Source organism: Prionailurus bengalensis, chromosome E1 (genome assembly GCF_016509475.1).
Source record: "Prionailurus bengalensis isolate Pbe53 chromosome E1, Fcat_Pben_1.1_paternal_pri, whole genome shotgun sequence".
NCBI lineage: Eukaryota > Metazoa > Chordata > Mammalia > Carnivora > Felidae > Prionailurus > Prionailurus bengalensis.
Genome location: NC_057347.1, coordinates 45,832,374 through 45,857,848, shown reverse-complemented (window position 1 = coordinate 45,857,848; position 25,475 = coordinate 45,832,374). Strand labels below are relative to the sequence as shown.

General features: G+C 40.3%; 2 protein-coding genes across 2 annotated transcripts in view; one reads left to right on the top strand and one right to left on the bottom strand.

Annotated features, from left to right (window-relative positions):
* DDX42 (DEAD-box helicase 42) overlaps positions 1 to 1,966 on the bottom strand; it is a 40,663-nt gene extending 38,697 nt beyond the window's left edge. Inside the window, exon 1 of the mRNA XM_043584968.1 lies at positions 1,679 to 1,966. The gene's annotated coding sequence lies outside the window, so the exon portion shown is untranslated. The remainder of the gene's footprint in view (positions 1 to 1,678) is intronic.
* A 189-nt stretch (positions 1,967 to 2,155) lies between these two features.
* On the top strand, positions 2,156 to 21,652 carry CCDC47 (coiled-coil domain containing 47). Its single transcript, XM_043584975.1, has 13 exons — positions 2,156 to 2,614; positions 8,104 to 8,372; positions 9,056 to 9,163; positions 9,673 to 9,847; positions 11,484 to 11,605; positions 12,070 to 12,135; positions 14,453 to 14,554; positions 14,754 to 14,864; positions 15,528 to 15,613; positions 16,928 to 16,986; positions 17,305 to 17,414; positions 17,805 to 17,972; positions 19,955 to 21,652. The coding sequence occupies exons 2-13, from the start codon at positions 8,109 to 8,111 to the stop codon at positions 20,033 to 20,035; spliced, it is 1,452 nt and encodes a 483-aa protein (XP_043440910.1). The 5' UTR covers positions 2,156 to 2,614; positions 8,104 to 8,108; the 3' UTR covers positions 20,036 to 21,652.
* Positions 21,653 to 25,475: the final 3,823 nt, after the last annotated feature.

Below are 25,475 nucleotides of genomic sequence, written 5' to 3'. Positions count from 1 at the left end.
AGCCTCAGATGAGGGGCGCCTGGGTGGCTCAGTCGGTTGAGCGTCCGACTTCGGCTCAGGTCACGATCTCACGGTCCGTGAGTTCGAGCCCCGCGTCGGGCTCTGGGCTGATGGCTCAGAGCCTGGAGCCTGCTTCCGATTCTGTGTCTCCCTCTCTCTCTGACCCTCCCCCATTCATGCTCTGTCTCTGTCTCAAAAATAAATAAAAACGTTAAAAAAAAAAAAAAAAGCCTCAGATGATTCCCAACTCAGGCAGAGATAAAGTGAAATCCTCATAACAGCCTAAAAGTTCCTAGTTGTTCTGGCGCTCCTCCTCCAGATCCTCCCTGACCTTCTCTCCTACTACTCCTTTGCTCACAGTGGTCCAAAGCACAATGGTCTTCTAACTGTTCCTCTAACAGGCCAGCATTGTCCTCTTCAAGGTCTTTACACTTGCTGTTCCCTCTGCCTGGAACCCTCCTTTCCCCAGATACTACTGGGCTCACTCCCTCATCTACTTAAATATCAGCTTGTTTGTACTGATCTCCCTGACCGCCCTATTTCAAAATGCAATGCCTCCCAACCTTCTTTCTAGCCCCCCCCTTTTTAAGCCTAAATCCACAATCATCTTCTAACATACAGCATAATTTACTTATTTATTATCTCTCTTCCCCCCACTATAAAGTAAGACGCAGGACGGCAAGGGTCACAGACGTAGAACAGTGCTAGAAAACAGGCACGCAGCAAATGTCAATAAAAATATTCCTTGAATGAACTGCAGATTAGGCCATATAATTCCCCTTCTAGGTAAAGGAACATACAACATACTTTTCCCCTCCCACCGCTGAAAGTCTAAAATTTAATTTTTGTATGAAACACATATTGTTCACCTCCTATGTGCCAGAACTGAGCTTGGTTCTGGAAAGTTCAAGTGAATTAAGACATAATATCTGCCTTTTAGGAGCTCCAGGGCGTGCATATGGAGAATGGACATAAAGATATCATTTCCAAAAAAACCCAATATACAACTAGAGAAAATTAAATGACCACCTAAACAACTGAGGAGCAAAGGGGGAATCACCACTAAGGTAATAAGGAAAGCTAGGATTCCCCCAAATACTCGACTGGTAGGATAGTTCCTCCTTATAGTATTGGTGTGTATACTTGCAACTCCACATAAATTATTTACTCGCATCAGATAAGCTCTTAAGTAGGCCGCAAAAAAGTTTGTGCGACGATAGTGATGTACTCAAGTCTGCACAAAGATCACTTTTCTGTCTTCCGATTTGGCAACTTTTGCCTATCGGGTCTCCCCGATTTGGAGGCCTGCATCTGCCAAGTGCTGCCGACTTGGGTAAGAACCCTCCTTGTGGCTATCCCTGCCCAGAGACCGGCACCCTGCAAATCCCTTTCTTAGCAGGACGGGCGGGCGCCGCCTCCGGAAAGCCGCCAACTGGGCCAGAATGAGAGTTACGGGAGAAGCGGGAGCCGTGGGAGGGCAACGAGATTGGGGAGGACCCCTAGAGGCCTCGGCCTCGCACTCCCACCCCTCCCGGCCCCCTGGGTCTCCGGTGCCCCAAAGCTCCGCAGACTCTTTGTTAAGCGAGGCCGCGGTTCCCTGGCCCTCGCTAGGCCCCGCAGTTGCCTCCAATGGCCCCGAGGGGTAGCGACCCTGAGTCCAGAACCTCCTCGCACAGACCTGCTGCTTTGGCTGCAGCGGCAGCTGATACTACCGCCGACGCGGAGAATCCCAAGGCCAGAGGACGCGCGGTCCAGGCCGCGTCCGCCGCGCTCCTTCCTCTCCGCCCCCTTCACCACCGCCGCCGCCTCCGCCGCCGCCGCTTCTCGGCCCGTTGCTGACCGGGGGGAGGGGAATGCAAAGCTGACATGCGCAGTGCAGAGAGAGCGGGCCGGAAGGCGGAGCCTCGGGCTACGGTTCCCGGAAGGCGCCGCGGGCTCCGGACCTTAAAGCTCTAGAACGCCTCGCAGAATTTCACTCTCCGGACACTGATGCTTTGAGGGGGGCAGTGCTTGTAGCCCGAGAAGTGGGCCTACGGGTGAAGAAAGCGTAGCAGTGATAGCCGCCTAGAAATCTCAAGAAAAGGCCTTGGGCGGAAACTACTTATACATAAAATTGTGGACTCCCTAAACTCTGGTCCTTTTTAAATACGACCTAGGCAACATTTCTCTGCATGCCTCTAGCCACGTGGTCCCATAGAGCATGGCCACCTTTAGCTTCCGGAGCACCCAGCTCAGAGTGATGACAATTTGAACCCTAGTGGAGAGGGTTGGGAACAGCGTGGGCGGTTCCGGCCAGGGGGCCGGGATTATGTAATTTTCCCAGCAGCCCCACCTTGTCTCAGCAGGGCGGGGGAGGAGGAGGTCTCGCGCGGTTCCCGAGGCTGCGTCCCGCCCCCGCTCCCCAACTGCGCGCAGGCGCGGACAGTCCGCACGCATTCTACGTAACGGATAGCGGAGGGTACGTGAAGAGTGGCTCAGCGTGACTGAGCTACCTGGTACGGCTGTGTCCTAGAGGGATCGGGAGTGGTGAAATCTCGGTGATCGCGCAGGTGGCGGCCGGGCGGAGAAACGACGGCTGCAGGAGCGCTTGGCTAGGTTCTAGCCGCCGGTACAGGTAGGAAACGGGCCATGACGCGTTAGTTGGTGGGGCCGGGCCGGACCGAGCGGTGACTTTTAAGTTGCGTGGCCTACTCCGGTCCTGATTCCCACCCAACCCCCCTGTCAGGCTCAGGGTGACATGGATCGCTCCTTCTCACCTCTGCTGACCTTAAAAACAAAAAACAAGCTTTGCCCACACCAAAGCCCATTTTCTTTTGGTCTTCGAGGTTGGAGTGATTTTAACGGTTTTTGAGAACTTACCCGCAGAGCTGTGGGCAGATGCCAACTAGAAGGGCAAAGTTACGGGAAGCTTAAAGTGTGCAGCAGGAAGAATGGAGTATGACCGTTGGGATGAATTGACTCTCCATGGAAAAACCCTGGTGGTTTAACAGAAGCAACAATTTCTGTGGCCATTTCTAACATAAAAGTATTTTTATCCAACGGGTGTAAAGAGACACGGGAATGTCTGCATGTTTTCCAGAAGTCTCATAGTCTGGCAGTTGTCAGAAAGGCCTAATCTGAAACGACAACAAGGAGTGATTTCTCCACTTCTTCCTCTTTGGTTTTTAAGTCCAGATCCAGTTTTGGAGAGACTACCGGGTGAGCTAGCAGGAGATAATCAAACCAGACTTGTTAGTGCTTGTGTTCCCTGCCCCAGGACTCTCAGGACTGGGTGGCCTGGCAGGGAGTTGTGCTTTTGAGAAATGAAATGACAGGTGCAGCTGAGAAACTTCTCAGAGGGAAGGCCAAGGTATAAGTGACTTGGATAATTTTAACCTAAATAACCTTGAAGGTGGCTTGTTACAGTGCTGAGTTTTCTTCAAATGTTTCTATGGTGTGAACATTCTAAGTGGAAGTTCAATTGGAAATGATCAGACTTTTTGGCAGTTAAGCAAGTTGACTGTGCTAATGTTAATCTTTATTTGCTTCTATTTGAAAAAGTATAAAACTGGGATCTGAAAAGGGAAGCACTAAAAGTTAAGGTTTTTAAATCTTAAAGGGTGTTCCTAAGGCACAGGGGAAGGAAATAATGAGAACTAGTATTTAATGAATACTTTACATGTGCCAGGCACATATCTCCTGTAATAGCAACTACAGCCCTATGAGGCATGTAGTGAATGGATATCCCTTTTTTGTATGTGAGGAACAGGGAATTTTAAGTAATTAGTTTAAGATCATATGACTTGTAAATGGTAGGGCTGATGTTTTAAACTAAATGTAACTCCACCAAAGTACATACTCTTTTTCATATTTCTTTCAATTTTGACTATAATAAAGATAATTAAAGGAAGCTAACAATGTTTGGAGACACATCACAAACCTCTTTTGAGGTTGGTGTTGAGAAGGCAACTATGTTTTTCCATAAAATGTCCCCTGGTGCTAACTTTAAAGATCAGATATTGGAAAGGATTAGCCTGTCCTTTATGGCATTTCTCAAATCATTTGTGCCTTTCAAATTTTATGAACTTTGTTCAGTTCGGAGTATATTTCTTGAGCAGCCTTGCATTGCAAGGTATTAGGCAATAACCTTTGATTGAACTGATTCCTTTAATAATTTACAGTGTTGTTGGGGCACCTTGGTGGCTCAGTCACAAGAGCATGAGACTCTTAATCTCAGGGTCATGAGTTCAAGCCCCATGTTGGGCATGGAGCCTACTTTAAAAAAAAAAGAATTTACAGTGTTGTAAATATGAGATATAGAATATTCACTGTCCCAGAGCACCTTGAAAGAGTAGTGCATCGGGACACCAGGGTGGCTCAGTCGATAAAGCGTCTAACTTCGGCTCAGGTCATAATCTCGCAGTGCATGGGTTCAAGCCCCGTGTCAGGCTCTGTCTGCAGCTCAGAGCCTGGAGCCTGCTTCAGATTCTGTGTCTCCCTCTCTCTCTCTGCCCCTCCCCTGCTCACACTCTCCTTTCAAAAATAAATAAACATTTAAAAAAAAAAGAAGAGTTGTGCATACTCCCTTTTGCCACCACTCACCCTGTTAGTACTAAACTCCCTGCATTCTGATTTTCATCCTAACCACTTCCCTGCAGTTGCCAGTAATGATTTCATTGTTAGCATTTGGAAATTTCTGGTCCATATCTTACTTGAACTTTCTGCAGCAATTGAAACTGAGCTCTGTTTCCTTCTTAGAAATATACTTCTCCTTTTGACTTCTATGTTACCTCTTTGACCAGAGTCTCTTCTTTTTCTCTAACCATTCCTTACTTTCCCATTCCAGTTCTTAGCTGTAATGATATGTTTCAAGAGTTTTTGGTGCTTTAAAAAAATTTTTTTTTAATGTTTATAAGTGGGGTAGGGGCAGAGAGACAGGGAGACAGAATCTGAATCAGGCGCCAGGCTCTGAGCTGTCAGTGGGGCTTGAACCCATGAACCATGAGATCATGACCTGACCTGATATTGGATGCTTAACAACTGAGCCACCCAGGTGTCCTGGTGCTTTTTTTAAAAACCTAACTCTTAATACTCCATGGTGATCTCATCCATTCCTGCACCGTCTCTGTTTGCATCTTAGACTTGTATGCTGAACTCCAGACTTATATTTCAAATATAAGTATTTGAAATACTTATATAAGTATTATATACAATACTTACACAATATAAGTATTTCAAATACTTCCTTTTCTCCCTCTCTAAAATAAGTTATACTTTTTGTAGGGATTTTGTGAAAATCAAGAGATAAATGTTAATCATCTAACATACTGCCTGAACATACTCCAGACTTTTCAACAGGTAGTAAATTTAATTTATTGTCTTCCCCCTCCCGCTTTTTTCTTTATCTCAAGGATGACTTTGTCTGGCTATGAATCAAGCCAAAATTTGGGATCACCCAGATTTTCCTTTCCCACATTCCCTGCATCCCGTCACTGCATGCTGACATGTATAATTCTTAGTATCTGTCAAATCTGTTTTCCTCTTCATTCCCAATACCACTGCCAGTTCAATCTTATCTGACTATCTCAACACTTCTACTTTTCCAATTCTTCCTGTATATGAGCTGTCAGGGTTAACTTGCAAATGTGATAGTGCCACTCCTACCTAAATCCTTTAGGTGATTCTAATTATTCAGACTTCTTAGTGTGGTATTTAAATAAGGACCATCATGATCTGGCTCCTGCTGTCCTTTCTAGCCTAATTTCTCTGACTTGGGTCTACAAACCCAATGCTCTATCATACCAGACTTTAAAATACATTATTTCAGGAGTCTGTGATATAGCTATTCCATAGTCTGCAGCACCTTCTTTCATGCAGGAACCATGCTTTTAGTTTTTAAGAGAATTTTTTTTACAAAAACACATCATAGGGAAAAAAAAGTAAAGGCAAAATGCTCATTATCTTACCATACAAAATAATTACTTATATTTATGTCCTTCTAAACCTTTTTGGTTTTGTGTATGTGCTTCTAAAACAACAGGTTTCTCGCTTCATTTGTAACGATTTTTTGTTTATTTTTTTGAAAGAGAGTGTGTGAGCAGGGGAGGGGTAGAGAGAGAGGGAGAGAGAGGAATCCCAAGCAGGCTCTGCACCATCAGTACAGAGCCCAATGTGGGGCTCATGACCTGAGTGGAAATGGAGAGCCGGACACCTAACGGACTGAGCCACCCAGGTGCCCTATTTGTAATGATTTTTAATGGACAAAAAGTAAATTTATTTTTTGTATGTGTCCATAGTTTAACCTAAGAGTTGCAAATTTTTTACTATCATAATATTGTAACACATATCCTTGAAGCTAAAGTATCATGCAAATTTATGATTATTCAGGAATCATGTTTTACTTCTCTTGCCATAGTTAATCTGATGTGGTGATATGTTCAATGAGGGTAATTTGATTGGATATGGTAGGATCATCTTCTGAAAAGCAGTAAAAGCCAGAGGAGTTTATAATATTCTGTAGGAATTTGTTAGCCTTTGGTGGTTATTGAATTCTTAGGTAACAAAAGTTGTATTTTAGGAAGACGATACAGTTTTTTTGGTAAGAGAAGTAGGGAGCGAGTTGAGATGGGGAGACCATTTAGGATAATACTTTGATTGTTCAGCAGGTGATGGTAACTTGGATTATCATGGTGACTTTGGGAACCAAAGAAGGAAACACAAGGATTAGATATGTCACTCTTTTCAACAAGTTAAGACTGGAAAAATGGGATTGATATTAATGGAGAAATTCAGGTACCTGTTGATTTTGAGATGATCGTCAGGCAGTAATCAGCAGACTGCAGCCTGAGAGACAGACTGTTTCTGTATAGCCTATTAAATAAGAATGGGGTTTTTTTTTTTTTGCATTTTTAAAGGGTTGTTTTAAAAAAGAATATGCAATTGAGACCAATATGTTGTTCACAGAGCCTAAAATGTTTATTATTTGACCTTGTACAGAAAAAAAGTCTGTAGGACATGAAAATGGATGTGTCTGTTAGAAAATCGGTGCTATAGGGCTGGTGTTTAGATGAGAGATGAGGACTGGAAGTACAGCCTAAATAGATTTGATGGTTTAAATCTAACTACTTTTCAAACTCTAGATCAAATGTTCTCCTTTTTTTGGTAAAGCCTTACCTGTTTGATAAGATGATTTCATTGTCCTCTATGTTTTCATATCATTTGGCACATTTTTGTCACAGATCTGATTTCATTTTATTTGTTGGTTCAGAAACTTATTTGGGTGGTGGAACATCTAGTGTTCTTTTTAGAAAGCTGTGAAATACTGATGAATTTAGTTCCATTTATTTAATTACTACTTTAAGTAAGTAAGTGATATAAAAATCATAGTCACTGGCCTACATTTGAGAAGCCACTTGAGAAGTGGTTCATATGGTAGGGATTCTGGAGACATAACTGGGATCAAATCATAGCTCTATGCCACTTGGTAGTTGTGTTACTTAGCGTAACTAGTTGTGTTATTCTGCCTCCTTTTACTTGTCTGTGAAATGGGGATGTTAATATGTTACTTTCCTCAAAGGGTTGTTATGAGGATTAAATTAGTTGCTTTTTGTAAAGCCTTTAGGACAGGGCCTAGAACTTTTGTATATTAAACATGTGCTTTGATTATTGATGTTGAGATATCCGGATACACACAAAGTTGATCTAAGGATGAGTAGCTTTTCTAACCATGTATTACTGCTAATAGATCAATAGTTGGATCTCATTCTTATTTCATTATACCACTTCCCAGTTCCTGTATAAAGCTTTTATAGGCTCTCAAAAACAAAACAAAACAAAACAAAACAAAACAAAACTTAATACCCAGTGTTAATGGAAACCAACCTAAAGAAATTAAACGACTTGTCCAGGATTTAACAGATAAGTAGTGACACAGTCCAGACTAGTACCCAGATCTCTTGACCCTCACCATTGCTCTTTATATAACACTGTTTGAAATGAATAGTATTAAATTTTTTTAAAGCAGGAGAGAGTCATAGATGTATTTTTTATTACAAAATTTGGTATGTGCAGAATGGCTGTCCATTAAGGGTTTTTGTTTTTTATTTTTTTTAACTCATTTTTAAGGTGCAATGAAAGCCTTCCTTGCTTTCTGTGTTATCCTTTTGGTGTTTGAGAGTGTCTCTGAAGCCAAATTTGATGATTTTGAGGATGAGGAAGACATAGTAGAATATGATGATAATGACTTTGCTGAATTTGAAGATGTCACAGAAGATTCTATTACTGAATCTCCTCAACGGGTGATAACTACTGAAGATGATGAAGATGAGACCACCGTGGAGTTGGAAGGGCAGGATGAAAACCAAGAAGGAGACTTTGAAGATGCAGATACCCAGGTGAAGTTCTTTTTCTTGATTTTTTAAGAAAGTGGAACCATGGGAAAATTTGTAACTGACACTTTCCCTAGACATGAAAAGTAACACCCAGGGGTGCCTGGGTAGCTCAGTCAGTTAAGCGTCTGACTTCAGCTCAGGTCATGATCTCGTGGTCTGTGAGTTCAAGCCCCGTGTCGGGCTCTGTGCTGACATCTCAGAGAATGGAGCCTGCTTCAGATTTTGTGTCTCCCTCTCTCTCTGCCCCTTTCCTGCTCTCACTCTGTAGAGACAGAGTGAGACACTCCCTCTCTCTCAAAAATAAATAAACGTTAAAAAAAAAAAAAAGTAACACCCACATCTAGGGAGTGATATCTTACCCTCTGGTATCTTTATTTTTGTTTGGTAGGTGGAACTCTTCTAAATGTTTTTGGTAGGTCCCCACCTTTTACATTGATGGAAGAATGGATTGTATTTTTCTCCTATGGAGAGCCTGGCTGGAAGGGGTAGTGAATACCATGTGTGGGTGGGAATTGTATCAGAGTTGAAATGCACGGAGAGTTATCATTTGTTACAAACATGGAATATCTGTGTTCTGTGCTGCTGCTTACATGTTCTGTTTTCCTCTACAAATACTGCCTACAAAAATGAGATGCAATTGCTGGCCACATTTGTAGGGGGAAACAGATTGTGCCTCGTTTTTGTAGGAGGGAGATACGGAGAGTGAGCCATATGATGATGAAGAATTTGAAGGTTATGAAGACAAACCAGACACTTCTTCTAGCAAAAATAAAGACCCAATAACAATTGTTGATGTAGGTATACAGGATTCTGAATTCCAAACTAACCAACAAAATATCTGGTTGTCATTAATCCCAGAAATATAACTAGTGACATGTAGCTGGTGTTGATGTAATGGTGGGAGCTGTGAAAGAGTTTGTCATCAATTCTTCTGATAAAACCACACCTAGAGAAGCAACCCCTATGTTCTTATTCTGGCCCTCCTAGTTTTATTTATCGAGGAATGATAAGACTAGAAACTGGCTTTATTTGGGGTGGGACTCAGAATCAAGTTTAATACAGAGGGCTTTCCAGCTTTTCATTCTGTTTGATTGTTCTCACATTTCCTTAAAGAATCTTTTTGAGGCTGACCTAGAAAACAAAATGGGCATATTTTTCAAAGTATAACCATGATCAATGACAGTTATCTAAATTATCCACTTCTCTTTATGGGTTTTTTTATTCTCCTTTATCTCATGAGTTGGATGGATTCCATCTCCTTCAGCCTCAGCCAACATTAAATGGAATGATTGTTCATCTTTAGGTTCCTGCACACCTCCAGAACAGTTGGGAGAGTTATTATCTAGAAATTTTGATGGTAACTGGTCTGCTCGCCTACATCATGAATTATATCATCGGGAAGAATAAAAACAGCCGCCTTGCCCAAGCCTGGTTTAACACTCATAGAGAGCTTCTGGAGAGCAACTTTACCTTAGTAGGTAAGTTGGGCCAATACAAATCCAGCTGCATGCTCGAACGCCACCTGGTAAGAACTATTTGTTGCCCTCAGTATAAGCCTCTAACTGCTTTCGTGGACTGCTGAAGAGGATGCTTTTTTTTCCTCAAGGACCCCATTTTTATTAGGTTGCATGTACTGAATTAATTGCATTTATGAAGTAATTTTCTAATTTTTCATTAGTCAGTAAGGAATTTTGACATTTTAGGTAGCTTGATAAATGCTTTCAGTTCATCTTTTAGAAATTAGAAATCCCTTAGAATTCCCTCAAGTTCTGGGAACTTTAGTTTTGGATCTACTGAGAAGGTACGTACTAAAGTACCTTAGAGGAACCCCTGGACTTGTGTGACCTAGAGAGTAAAGTGAACTCAACCCACCTTCACCTCAGTTTGATCTTTCATGCTTTGTTTCCTTTCAGTAAGCAAGTAAGTATCTATCTGCTCAGCTCTTTAGCAGATTGCCTTTTTGTTATATTAGGTCCTTTGCATACATTGTTTCTTATTTAATCCTTGTAACAACACTTATTTGGAAACAGTTTCTGTTTTCTAGAGGAACTAAAGTCCAAGAATGTTACAATTTGTCTAAGCTAGTACATTGCAACATGATACTAGAATGTAGTCTACCTGCTTTCAAAGTCTGTGCTCTCTCCACTGTACCATAGTATTTCAGAGTACTTTTTGACTTGGAAATTAGGAAAAAAAATAAACAGCCTTTAATGCCTTCCACTTCCCCTCATGTGTTTTCATTTGGTGTGTCAGTCTGCTTTACCTTGTGAGGTCGAGCAATTTCTTTTGTACACTTAATGGATTAAATGAAGGGAGGAAATGATTGGAATTTGAGGTCTTTCTAGATCTAAAATACAACTCAATGCCAATGTTACCATGTTGCTGTTGGAAAAGCAAATTTGGTTAAAGTTAATCCATAGGATACACAAGAGGGAGTGGTGAATAGTTTGTATTAATGGTATTTTTTATTTACTGCATAGGAGTTTCTTTTTTGTTAGTTTTAACTTTTGACAGACATTTAAACTGAGTTTGCTCCATTTTGTATCTAATTCTGAGGCATTTATATTCCAATCAGATCATCATTAATAAGTCATCTTGAGTCCATAATTTAAAAATAAATGTTTTTTTTTTTAAAGTTTATTTATTTTGAAAGAGAGAGAGCAAGCAGGGGAGGGGCAGAAAGAGGAGGAGAGAGAATCCTAAGCAGGTTCCATGCTGTCCGTGCAGAGCCTGTGAGATCATGACCTGAGCTGAAACCAAGAGTCAGAGGCTTAACTGACTGAGCCACCCAGGTGCCCCTTTAAGATTATATTTTTAAGTAATCTCTACACCCAACATGGGGCTCGAACTCACAACCCCAAGATGAAGAGTTGCATGCTCTACCAACTGAGCCAGCCAGGCACCCTGGAGTCTAGTTTTTTTTGGTAGAGACAATAAAGAATATTAAAAGGAATGATGCCCATCTGTTGTAACATATGTCCAAAGAAGAGTTCTATAAGATAGCAAAGTATTGCTTCACTAAAGGTATGATCATTTGGGGGTCAGAATGGAGGAAGATGTGGTGATTAGGCCCCAACATTCTCAGTGAATCACATTAAGTGGGTTTACCCCTAGGGGATGATGGAACTAACAAAGAAGCCACAAGCACAGGAAAGCTGAACCAGGAGAATGAACATATCTACAACCTGTGGTGTTCTGGTCGAGTGTGCTGTGAAGGGATGCTTATCCAGCTGAGGGTAAGTACAGAATTTCTGGTACAATGTATATCTTCCTTTAATTTTTCTCCAGTATGATTTCAAGTCCAAATTCAGTGTCTTATCCTTTCTTTTTTTTTTTTTTTTTCCAACGTTTATTTATTTTTTGGGGGACAGAGAGAGACAGAGCATGAACGGGGGAGGGGCAGAGAGAGAGGGAGACACAGAATCGGAAACAGGCTCCAGGCTCTGAGCCATCAGCCCAGAGCCTGACGCGGGGCTCGAACTCACGGACCGCAAGATCGTGACCTGGCTGAAGTTGGACGCTTAACCGACTGCGCCACCCAGGCGCCCCTTATCCTTTCTTTTTTGACTAAATTAGGTCTAAAAAATCATCTTTCTACTAACTGGTAAATGTAGAGTATATTTGATAAAACATGTGATTCCCCTTTCAAGGTCTTTTCTTTATAGTAATAAAAGTTGCAACTATTCCCTTGTTTTCTCAGTTCCTCAAGAGACAGGACTTACTGAATGTCCTGGCCCGGATGATGAGACCAGTGAGTGATCAAGTGGTATGTATTTTTAATAGTTTTCTATGTATACATTGAATTCTTAACTTCTTAGAGTCTATTCCATTCCTTGCCTGGATTCTGTTTGAATTTCAGGCAACTTGTGTCCCTTGCCAAAAATGGACCTTTTTCTATTTCAACAGATTACCTTCTACTTAGGGTGCCAACTGTGAGGAGTGGGAACATGTGCTTTTTGTAGGGAAGGAGATAATACTGTATCACTAGGTAGGTTTGCTGAGTTAGCCTGGATGATGGGGGGGGGGGGGGTGGGTATAGTTGTCACAGACAGTTTGCCCTCATGTCTTACTCTGTGCCTTGTGTATGCTTTTATCTTGACAGCAAGATGGGTTTCTTTTCAAATATTTTTTGCTTCAAATAATACGTCTTTGGCTGAATGAGCTTAAATTGTGATCTGGGGACCTTATTGTTTGGTATACCTTCTTCCCTTTATTTAAATCAACATGTTGATCTGCAGATTGTGTCCTTTGTCAAAAATGCCACATTCCCCCCTCTCCATTCATTAAGTAAGTGCTGCCTCCCAATGCTACAAGAATCCAAAATATAAAAAAATACAGTCTCTCATATATACTAGTAGAACAAGAAATGGCTGCATATGTGTCAAAATACAAAGCAGTATTTGGTTAACAATTGCTGTATAAGTAATATAATTAGATACTTTGAAATGTCATTGGATTGGGGTACTTGGCTGGCTCAGTCTGGAGTGTATGACTCTTGATATTGGGGTTGTGAGTTCAAGTCCCACATTGGGCACAGAACTTGCTGGGGGGCCAGGGGGAGGTCATTGGCTTGAAACTCATTTTAAAGGTCTCATTTTTAGTTGCAAACCTATCTTTTATTCATTTAATTTTTCTAATATGGCCGCTGATTGTTCAATCTACTAATTTTTAGAGACTCGTCAGTTAAGAGTCCTGTCATTCTTTCTCCTACTAGTTACCATCTGATTAGGTAGAAAGGAGGAAATTTTGCTGCATCTTCAGCTATCTTTTTGTGGAAATTCTTCTTTAGAGTGTTGTTTTAATCCTTTTCAGTTCTTCCCTGAGGTAGATTTAATCTCTTTTCCCTCAGCCAGCAATCATTTTATCCCTTTTTTTCTGCAAAGATAAACAGCCTCAACAAACATGATTTTCTATATTTTTTAGTCCTTTTCCTGGGTTTGTTTGTTTTCTTTTAAGGTGTTGTTTTGTGTAATTTCTGCTCAACAATGGAAAAGCAGAAAATCTTTCCTTTTATAGCTGCCATCTTGCCAGGTCTTTGCTATATTTCTGTACTAACACTTCCCTTCGAAATACTGATCATTTTTGGCCCAGACGTTTTAAAATATGGTTAACATGACAAATAGTGTCATGTTTTATCATACCAGACTCTTTAGGTTTTTTTACTTTATCTCCCTGGTCCAATGCAGTTTATTAAAAACTATTTACCTATCTCTGTGGTATTTTCCAACATGAGCAAGCAATTCTCTGATTGTCCAGATACCAGCTGTTTATGTCCAGCAATTCAGTTCTATTCACTTCTGATACTGTATACTTGGAGTTAGTGCCAGATTCCACAAATTAAAAAATCTCAGTCCCATAAGACTGCTCGCACTTCAGATGCCAGTTGCAAGTCCCAGGCCATCGTACTTCTGATCACCTGGCTATAAATCAAGAGTTCCTTGGCTCAGTTGGTAGAGCATGGGACTCTTGATCTTGAGGTTGTGAGTTCAAGACCCATGGTTGGATGTGGAGATTATTTAAAAATGAAATCTATTCAGGAATAGCCACATGGAAGAGAGGCATCAGGTAAGGTGTGGGGGTGGAGGTGGTGTGCAGAGCTTCCAGGCTCTCTTTGGATTGTACTGCCCTCCCAGCAAATCTAAATGTTCGGCAACTTGAAGTTCTAGAGCATGGGGTCCTCTTCTCAGGGTCATTTAGGTGGTTGGCAGAAGTCATGTCCCCATGGTTGTTAAGTTCCCAGTTTCCTACTGTTGCCAACTGGAAACCATTCAGCTCCTAAAGGCCATTCTGCAGTCTTTGGCACATGGTTCCCCCCATAAGCCCTTTCCCTCTTCAACTAGGGCCCTGTCCCTTTTGAGTTGAGGGCTCACTTGGTTAGATCATTCCAGGATAAAGTCCCTTTTGACTAACTCGGTCATCTAATCAGCAACCTTCTGCCACACGACACAACATAATCATGGGAATGATATCCATCATTTTCACAGGTTCCTCCCATTCAAGGGGAGGATGTACACACCAAGGGGTGGGAATCTTGGGGGCTATCATAGGAAACTAACAGGTGAGTTTTGTAATTGTTTTTAAAGCAAATAAAAGTAACCATGAACGATGAAGACATGGATACCTATGTATTTGCTGTTGGCACTCGGAAAGCCTTGGTGCGACTCCAGAAGGAGATGCAGGATCTGGTATGTTGTTCCAACTAAATACATGTAAAACTGTCCCTCTTTATTACATAGACATTCAACTTGAGGGCATAGGGTATTTAATCATATCACTTGAATCGTTAAGCACCACTTTGAAAGAGGTCAGAACATACTCTCTTGAGAAAGAAAGTTTGTTTATAATAAAATGTCATGTCTTATCTTCAATTACTTCTTCCTCTAGAGTGAGTTCTGTAGCGACAAACCTAAGTCTGGAGCAAAGTATGGACTGCCAGACTCCTTGGCCATCCTGTCAGAGATGGGAGAAGTCACGGAGGGAATGATGGATACAAAGGTAAATGCAATAGAAGACAGAACATTTGCAGACCTCAGCATTTACAGGGCACAAGTCCTTCATTTTATGACAATGCTCTATTCCTTTCCCTCAAAAACATTAAAATACCTTCTTTAAGCAATAGATTAGTTTGTCAAAAAAGATAGCTTGATTAGTCAAGTAAATCTCTCTAAACCAAGAGCAAGTTATTCCTAGGATTGCTAGTGGCTTTCAAGTTTTTTGCTCAAGGACTACAACATTAATCCTTATCACCATGGCATTTAGTCCATTTTTTTTTTCTATTGATTGTGGAATGGTAGTAGCACATCTCAGTATCTTAAAAACATGGAGTAGCTTAAAGACAGTTCTCATGTAAGTTCAAGTTGATGTGCTTATGAAGACTCCCCTGAAACCATTTTAGATTTTATCTTCATGCTTTCATTCTTGTTTGGAACATTATTTTGAGACGTATTTTCAGCTGTTCAATAAGAAATTCGATCATTGGTATGACCAAAGAAAGATGCTATTTTCATCATAGACATCCCTTATCTTAAATTTCATTTTTTAAAAGCTTTAACCTTAATGCCATTTTGAAAAAGGAGGATTAAAAAGTGAATATCTTTATGAAAAAAAGGGAAATGCATCAAACCCTACATAAAAAAAAATTTTTTTTCTTTATTTCAGATGGTTCACTTTCTTACTCACTATGCTGACAAGATTGAATCCGTTCATTTTTCAGACCAGTTCTCTGGTCCAAAAATTATGCAAGAGTACGTATGAGATAAAAATATTGAAATTAACTGTCCCCGCTAGCTTTCTGTGTTGAAACACCCACAAGGTGCTTCTGCAGTTTTTCTTGTTGAATGAGGGAAGTTGATGACAGGCATCCAAAGTTTTCCTTTGCTTGGACTGCATGTGTCATGAAGGTAACTGAAAACCTATGGGAGACAAGCCTCCCAGTTTGCTGTGTGTCACCGAATGTATGCACCAGCCGCTCAGTGAGGTGTATGATAATCTTACAGAATGGCAAATACTAAGAAAATGTAATTGCTAATCTCTTTGTCCTTTGTAATCGAGATTTTTCTTTCCTTTTTTAATTTCTAATATGAATCTGTGATGTTTGACTTATGTTTGATTGCAAGTCTCTGCATTTTATAGTTCGTGGCCCTTTCTGGCTTCCTTCTTTGAATAGTTCAGTGATTGTATTCTTTCGTGGTATATTATCAGATGCTGTCAATGTGATAAGAGTTTCTGGCTTTAGAGTAATACTGTTTGAATGTTCACATTCAGGACCCGAATTTGTTTGAAATCACATCCTGTCTCAGGAGCGCATACTCATTTAAGTTTACCCTTGGTGTAGAATTGGTTCTGACCTAAATTTTTGGTTAGGGGCTTCTCTCTCATAAACTATGGAGTTGGGTTAAAAGCCAATCCAGATTTTAGTTGCGTGTCAAAATTATTCAGGTCCTTATGCCTCTGGATAGTATTGCATCATCCTTGCTTTGCTCAACTTAGTAACAACACTGTGGGCAAAGTATCACATTGTGACATTCATGGAGCCTTTTATGTGTAGGGGGAAGAGAGGAGGGTTGATAGTCAAAGATTACAAAGGAATCTTTGGTGAGTAGGAACTAAATTCTGTATGCTATAGTAGGTCATTTATAAATTTATTCTGAGCCCTGACTCAAAAATAAGATGTTTCATTATAGGAAGATAGAAGTTGGAAGTAAAACATAAAAATCCATCAAAATAAGTAAACATATTCTTTAAATGCGGGCCTCATACTTAAATACAAGTTCATTTCTGGCTCCCCAGGTAAGAGGAATATATCCCGCCTGGGGAGCATCACTGGAATTCCCAGGTGTAAAATGAAGATGACTTGGGAATGCATCCATTAGATAGACGAGTGGACCAGGGGATCTGTAAAGCTCCTTCAGGCTTTGAGATTCTATTCAACTTTGGGATGCCAAGCCAAATACTGTGCTGATTATTTGCAGGTATCTGATCATCTAAGTGAATTGAGTGACTTATGTGAATGGAAAGTATCTTTCTTATGTTCTAAAATAGCCTTTCTTTTATGACAGGGAGGGTCAGCCTTTAAAGCTACCTGACACTAAAAGGACACTATTGTTTACATTTAATGGTAAGTGTTCTGTGCTTAGCCTGAGTTCTTCATTTTCTGTGAGACGATCTTAAGGAGAGTATTGTTCCCTCCTAAAAGCCACAAAAACTTACCTTAAAATTACCTCCATGCCTGCTTTTTGGTTTTTGGGTTTCTTCAATAAGAGATCCTTTTATTTATTTTAATTTGTTTTTTCCTGCTGCATTTTAGCTGCCTAAGACACTAAGGAGAAAGGAGCCTATTTAAAACAAAACAAAACAAAACAAAACACCAGAGTTGGGTGACCCAGAAGTATTAATGCTGCCATTAACTCAATAGGTAAATGGCTTTGTTTTCCAGTGCCTGGCTCAGGTAACACTTACCCAAAGGATATGGAGGCTTTGCTACCCTTGATGAACATGGTGATTTATTCTATCGATAAAGCCAAAAAGTTCCGACTCAACAGAGAGGTAAGACCCACAGCCTTTATTATAAGTTGGCACCTTTTATTGTTATTTTCCCCCCAGGGGAGTCAGTGAGCAATGATTTCAGCAATTATATCTTTGCTAGTTTGCTAGTTGACTTGAAAGTACTAAATGGGAATAGTTTTTAAAAAAATACTAACGGTCGTCTGGGTGGCTCAGTGGGTTGAGTGTCTGACTCTTGATCTCAGCTCAGGTCATGATCTTGTGGTTTGTGGGATTGAGCCCCACGTTGGTCTCTGCGCTGACAGCTCCTTCTCTGCCTCTCTCTCTCAAAATAAACCAACTTAAGAAAAAGAAAAGTAAAAGAATACTAAAGGGGACTTGAAATGGATTGAAATGGATTTCTTATGAAACACTTTGTTTCTTGGGGAAAAGGGCAAACAAAAAGCAGATAAAAATAGAGCTCGAGTAGAAGAAAACTTCCTGAAGCTAACACATGTGCAAAGACAGGAAGCTGCACAGTCTCGGCGTGAGGAAAAGAAAAGAGCAGAGAAGGAGCGAATCATGAATGAGGAAGATCCTGAGAAACAGCGCAGGCTGGAGGTAAGACTTTTCTTCTCCCTGCTTAGTGGTAAAACTAGGATTTATTAGGATACCTATTGTGCCATATTGACTGTTAAGGTAATTCTGTGTAGGAATGTACACAGACTTAAAGGTTTAGCATTTTCTCAGTACTTGGGATATTATTAGTTACTTGATAGCACTATAAAGGAGAATAAATTATCCTTCCTTTTCAAACCATCTTAGATTGAGTCTGTGATCCTGGAGGATGATATAAATGATCCTTTCCCCAGCACAATCCCATTTTGAAAGTTCCACTATGATTTTTCAAACCAAACACCTAACTTAAGTAGAAAGAAATTAGGAATTTTAATAGAAGCCAGCATGTGTCCAAATACATCTTGTTTTATGAGATTTTTAATTTGATTATAGAATTAGACAATTCTAATATTTTTGTTTGTATTTTTGTTTTCTATTTTGTATGTAACCAAAATCTCAAACTCAAGAGCTTTATAGGTTGTGGTATGTTTTAAACATCAGCACAGTCTCACATTTTTTTGAAATAAGATGCCATGGTCCATCTCTAAATTTTAAACCCTGTGAATGCTGGTCAAAAAAAAAGAGAGAGAATAAAGTTCTGGGAGATGTGAATTCTAATGAGAATAATCTCGACAACTGAAGAAAATCCTTAGAAATGAAGGAGACCTGCTGCCAAGAAGCGGTGAGGCTGCTGAGTGGCACTGCAGTTGCAGTGGTGTCATTAATGCCGTTGAGTACAGTCCCCAGGATACCACAGGCCTCCTCCCATTTTATCCTTTCCACCATTTTTCATTTGATTTTGTTTTCCTATAAAAGCAGTGTTAACGGGACACTGGGTGGCTCAGTTGGTTAAGTGTCCGACTCCTGATACCAGCTCAAGTCGTTGCTTTTGCAGTCATGAGATTGAGCCCCACGTGAGGCTCTGCATTGACAGCACAGAGCCTGCTTGGGATTCTCTCACTCACTCTCTCAAAATAAATAAATGAACATTAAAAATAAAAGCAGTGTTAACAATGATGGTTCGGTTCTTTGGGGTACTTACACAATAGCACAGCTATGTTTGGATAAACATTCAAGCTTCCCACTGCTGCACTGGTAAATAGTTTTTCCTTATCTAATGTTGAAACCTAACATAGTCAAAAGTTCCCAAACCACTAATTTTACAAGTCACCCTTTGAAATGTAATTTGTTATGCTGTCAATAACTGTCCATACTACGTGCTTCTGTTTTCCCTATTCCATATCTTCTCAATCCTATACCAATAGGGGAGTATATTTCTCAGCACATTTCTACCCCAAACCTCTACAAATATTAAGTTTGAGATTACATATGAAATAATCTTTAATCAGTTGTGACCCCTAGTAACCAACAGTGAAGTCATACTTTGGCTTGGCCTCTAAGGTTTCCCTCCGTACAGGTAATAATAACCAGTGACTTTTACCACCAAAATAAGGTGTTTGGAGCTTCTTTTTCTCTTTCTATCTAACCTCGTAATTCCTAAATAAAAATAGGATAAAAATTCCCAATTGAACATTACACATTGAAATATTGTGCTTAGGTTTAACATCTATGCTAATAAGAGATGCACAATTAACATCTCTTGTTAGCCTGAACAAACAAGATCTTAAGGTTTTCTGAACTGCAGTACAAATCCTTGGCAGCTACATGTAAATGTGATGATAAAAGTTAAGTTGGTGTTTCCCGAGTATAGGAAAAGTCAGTATTCTGATTTACTGCTTAAATGCTGTTTAAGGCTGCTTAAACGTAGTGTTTAATTTCTTTCTAATTTGAGATTTGAGTTACCTTTACTTCATTTCAAGCTAATTTTCTTTAACCACCATAGATACAAGGAATTTTTATAACTATTTTTTCAAATGTTATTTATGGTACAAGCCTAGGTTTTTGAATAATAATATAGTCAGTATTCTAGTTTTGATTTTTTTGTGTGTGTGCTTAGAACTTTAGATTCCCTTTTTTTTTTCTAGGAAGCTGCCTTGAGGCGTGAACAAAAGAAATTAGAGAAGAAGCAAATGAAAATGAAACAAATCAAAGTGAAAGCCATGTAAAGTCATCCCAGAGATCTGAGTCCTGGTGCCACCTGGAAGCTCTGAATTCACAGAGAACAAAAAATACCAGTCCCTTTCTCATCTTAAAGTCCAAACACTCCCAAGTGACTAAGAAATCCTTATTTCATCATCTGTTCTGTTTTTGGAGTTTTACAGATGCAAGGGAAGGACTCTGTTTCTGTAATTCTCGTCCAAATAACCAAATTGTTTTGATTATTTTATGAAAGGAATATACAAGATTTGTGTAGTGTTAAGATATTTTTAAAATTATAACACAAATCATCAGTGCTTTTAGTGCTTTGATGTTTGAAGAAATATCACGAAGTTTATAGATATATAATTAGATTGTTGCTTTTTGTTTAAACTGGGTAGTTGCAAAGGCTATGAAGACTGACTCTAAACCAAGATTCCACAAATAACTATTGGAATTGCACAATAAACATTGCTTGGTGTTTTCTTCTGTGTGTACATTAACATTATAAAAAAGTAAAATTTAGAACACTATGTGTGGTAGTGCAATTTCAGGGACTCAAAACATAATGTAGTTCAATGTATGTTTTGTAGGTGGGAGGTGCTGATGACAGTGTTATATCTATAGGGTTTAGGATACTTACATGTACATGGAAAATTCTAAGGATAGGTAGTACAGGAGCACAGTTTCTTCCTTACCTGATACCATGAGCTAACGACAATGTGAATGCTGTATTTAAGTGGGTGTATGTTTTCCTTGAGTAACAAATGCATGAAAAATTAACTGCTTCACCTAGATCAGATCAGTGGTCTATGTGAAGTCACACATGTTTTTCCTTCTTGGTTGTTGCAAACTATTGGATGTTCATAGAGAAGCTCTATTCTCTGTGTATGGCTGTGTCCCTTTGCTTCTCCTTCTGCTTTTATTTCTTCCACAGTTGAGGCTGGGTATGTTCTTTCAAAGAAATAGCCATGAATATGCATAAATATACTTTTAAAAATGAGCTTTCCTAAACTATTGAGAGTTCTTTCTGCCTCTTGAGGAAGGAACTCTTTGAGGAGAGGCCCATCTATCTGCACGAGCATTTAGCTTGTTCAGATTTCTGCATTTTATAAATGCTTCCTACTAAGAAAGCATTTTTTAAGTCACTGCTTGTACCAGGTAATTTTTGCTGGGGATGGGAAAAGGTTGGGTTTTTTGGTGGGAGAGGGGTGGGTGGATATTTTTTTGTTGATGCTTTATGTACAGGTGTGTTCTTAGGCAATAACAAGTTGCTGTGAAAACAGTATGTGCTGCTGCCTTTGTAACTGCATGGAAACTTTCCACATGGGTTTTTCTCTAAGTTAATGCAGAAATGTGTAAACTGGGAGATGCAAATGTAATATTTTTTTTAACAGTTCATGAAATTAAGTTATTAAAATAACAAAAATAACATTTAATTACTTTAATGCTATAGAATTCTAGAATTCGCCTTGTTTTACAAAGTTTAAAATAGGTTTTAGAAATCAAAGTTGATATGCTTAGCTATCTTTTGATTAATAAAAGCTTTCTTAAAGTCCCACACATTTGGACCATGGCAGCTAATTTTGTAATTTAAGCATTCATATGAACTACCTATGGACATATATTAAACTAATTGACAAAAATCTCAGAGTGCCGCCTTTACTTTTCTGGGGTTGCCCTATTAAAAGTATAAGCCCATAGAAGTGTTCTTTCTGTTCCACGCAAGTCAGCACTGAAATGCTTTTCCTTCAAAAGAGTTGGCCTTGATATTAATCCCTTAGTTGTTACCAGTTATTTTTAGGATGTTTTCTATTTTTAGAGCCATATATATTATTAACGGGCTCCTCAAAGTCCCCCCTCTTTAGTTAAGGCACCATTATCTCTTTCTCCTATAAATGAGAGAATGTTGTTGACTGTCACACATTGGAAAACCATTAAGCCCTCCTTTTCTGCATTGCCTGGGCGCTTAGCAATGACAAAACAGGCACTGGCCAGGAAGATAAAGACCTGGCTTTAGTGCCAGCAAAATCAATACTAAGCCCTTGACTTTGGGCAAGTCACTAGCCTCTTTGAGTCTCTGTTCTGTTCCTCTTCCTAGAAAGTAAGGATAGTAATTATTTTCTTTCCTACTCCATAGGTAGGTCAACACTAAGAGGTAATGTGTAAAATTCTCTTATAAACTATAGCACTTTAAAAATGTAAGGTATCATTGTGTCTCCCTCTCTCTGCCCCTCCCTGGCTCACACTCTCTCAAAAATAAACATTAAAAAGAAAAAAAATTTTTTAATTAAAAAAAAAGGGAGCACCTGGGTGGCTCAGTCGGTTGGGCGTCTGACTTCAGCTCAGGTCATGATCTCATGGTCCAGGCGTTCAAACCCTGTGTTGGGCTCTGTGCTGACAGCTCAGAACCTAGAGCCTGTTTCAGATTCTGTATCATCTAGGACTATTCTCCAAATAGTGTATCTTTGCTTTACTCTCTTTTGCTTTCCTTTATCCCAATGGAAACCAAGCAGATCTTCTCAGAGTTCTCTAACTTTAGCTGCAAAATCTGACAGGGTATTTTGGAATGAGGCGTGGATGATATACATTTCTGTTTCCTTAGTAATAGAACCTTTCCCTGTCATGCACTGGCTGTGAAACTCGTTTCTTTAGATGGGAAGTAGACCAAAGGAAAACACTGATTGGTATTTCATTCCACCTGTCCAGTGGGAATAGGCAACGTGAAAATTATTTAGAGCAGTGTTCTACAGTGGATTTATTGGTTTTCGTGGGACGAGTAAAATACTGTATTATCCCAGATTCTCTTTCCTTACTGTTCCTATTTCTACTTATCTTGAAGGATTTTAAAGGATGTCAAAGGGAGGAGGCAGTTCTACCCAATAGGAGTGGCTTCTAGTACAGACTGCTAAAACAATAGTGAAAAGTATTACTTTTCTCCGTTTCTGGAGTTTGGTGACCAGCAAAAGATTTGTTTGCATTTGGAAGAAAGTGTAATGTTTTAATCTTTGGACAAGCTAAATGCCATCTTCTCAGCTCCATTAACTGAGAAGTAATACCGATTTCAGAAGAAAACTGACTTTTTTTTCCCTAAAAGGCAGAAACTTGCATCTCCCGTACCACTTTTAATGGCTATTGTGTTTTCATTTTCATCTTTTAAAATTAACTGCCTTCTTTAACTTCATCTATTTGGTCTTATCCAAATAGTATAACTTTTATTTACTTAAAAGACACCCAAGCCTTTTTAAGTGATTAGTTCTGTGGAAGTTACATTTGGAAATCAGATAGTTCATCTGCCTAGGTTATTGTATCAGTTTTGCTTGAGGGAGAACTCTTAACTGCTTTCCTATCACATTTTGAACGTAAGTGCTCAAATAGCTTTCTTCTGCATCTTTTTTTTGCATGTAACTGTATCACTTAGAAAGTTTGTAGCCAAGCTGGAAGCTAGTTTTCCGCTTTAGGAAAGAGCCCTGGGTTTGTAGGCAGGGACCCTGGTGCGGTCTTAGTGTTTGAACAAGTCTGTTTCCTCCTCTATAAGTGGGCATTATCCACTCTTCCCCCTTCTGAAATGGCTCTTCAGAGGACCTAACAAACACCATGTATAATGTGTTTTGACGTATAAGGTGTTCCACAAGTTAAATAATCCCACCCAATTTACTAAAACCAAGTATCATGAGCATTTCTCTCACTTGAGTATTCTAGGCAATTGGTTTTACCTTACCTTTCTAATCATTTATCTTGAAGAGGCCATTGCGCTTAGTTTAAACTGGATGCGCAGAGGGGCGCCTGGGTGGCTCAGTCTGTTAAGCGGCTGACTTCGGCTCAGGTCATGATCTCACGGTCCGTGAGTTCGAGCCCCGCGTCGGGCTCTGTGCTGACCGCTCGGAGCCTGGAGCCTGCTTCCGATTCTGTGTCTCCCTCTCTCTCTGATCCTCCCCCGTTCATGCTCTGTCTCTGTCTCAAAAATAAATAAACGTTAAAAAAAAATAAACTGGATGCGCAGAGTTCAAAGCAAAACTTGCCCGTAGCAAGTCAAAAGCAAAGCAGGAAGACTTTGTAAACTCTGAAAGTTGACCTTCCATTAACACTGGTTTTCTAAGCTATCTGGATTTAGGAGATGCTTTCGCAAGGAAAACTAAAGTGAGTGGAAATTTGCTCCCTGAAACAGTCACAAAGTCTGGGCCAAAAGTTTCTCTAGCTAGCTTTTGTGGGCAATCATGAAGATGGTGAGACCTTGGAGCCTCCTTACCTGATTAACATCCAGTTAGAAAATGACAGCTGCCTGGCCACAGGTGGTGGGCGGAGCCTCCGTATTTAAATTCCTCATTGTGGGGCGCCTGGGTGGCGCAGTCGGTTAAGCTTCCGACTTCGGCTCAGGTCACGATCTCGCGGTATGTGAGTTCGAGCCCAGCGTCGGGCTCTGTGCTGACTGCTCAGAGACTGGAGCTTGTTTCAGATTCTGTGTCTCCCTCTCTCTCTGCCCCTCCCCCGTTCAGGCTCTGTCTCTCTCTGTTGCAAAAATAAATAAACGTTAAAAATAAATAAATAAATAAATAAATAAATAAATAAATAAATAAATAAATTCCTCATTGTGACGGCTGCATCACTTGCCATCTCTAAAGGCACTGACCTTTCTAGCACCCTCAGTTGCAAAGACCACATGTGAAGGTCTTTTCTGAAGAACTGGCCAAGAATTTGACTTCGTTTTCTACCATCTTGCTTTGTCAGTTTAACATCTGCTGCAGACAGCGCCATCCTAATTTGAAAATGATAGAATAGGGGCACCTGGGTGGCTCAGTTAAGCAGCTGTTGATCTCAGCTGGGGTCTTGATCTCTGGGTTGTGAATTCAAGTCCCGTGTTGGCCTCCACTGGGCCTGAAGCCTACTTAAAAAAAGAGAGAGAAGGAGAGAGAGAGTAGTGAGGGCCGTGCTTTGGAATGTTAAAGGACTAGGTAACATCAAAGTGCTGTATGTAAAATTGAATGAGGCCCCGAGGCGCGTTATCAGTCACTAGGCAAAGTTCACATTGAGTTTCAGCGTCATTTATCCATCAGTTTGGATGCAGCAGAACTTCTCCCCCATCTTGGAAGTTAGACCAGTACAAATCTGTGTCGAGGGTCAGAGTTGCGAAGAGCCGGTGTTCAATATTTGATGGGCTACCTAATTGTGGGCACACCCCCCACCCCGAGGGTAAGTCACTGGAAAAAAACCGCAGTCTCACAGATCTGTCTCACTTGGTTGTGTCCTCCTCTGTCAAGACCAACACAGCTCGGCTTAGGCTTGACGGGTGTCTACAGAACGTCTCTCAGAGTTGTGCACTGGGAAGGATCCAGGGACGTAAAGATCCAGAAGGGGAAAAAAAAAGTTCGCGTTAGTTGAGCTATTTTTCCTCCTTTTACAAATAAGGAATCTGAGGCATCTCCAGAGAAGGAGTGGGTTTCCCCTTTGCAGCTCGTTTGGTGCTGGAAG

What these genes read in the sequence shown, in the direction of transcription:
- CCDC47 (XM_043584975.1), top strand. Translation starts at nt 8,109, where the DNA reads ATGAAAGCCTTCCTTGCTTTCTGTGTTATCCTTTTGGTGTTTGAGAGT. An exon ending in GAGCAACTTTACCTTAGTAG is followed by an intron (nt 9,848 to 11,483) that starts GTAAGTTGGGCC and finishes GTTTACCCCTAG; the next exon opens with GGGATGATGGAACTAACAAA. An exon ending in GACCAGTGAGTGATCAAGTG is followed by an intron (nt 12,136 to 14,452) that starts GTATGTATTTTT and finishes TTGTTTTTAAAG; the next exon opens with CAAATAAAAGTAACCATGAA.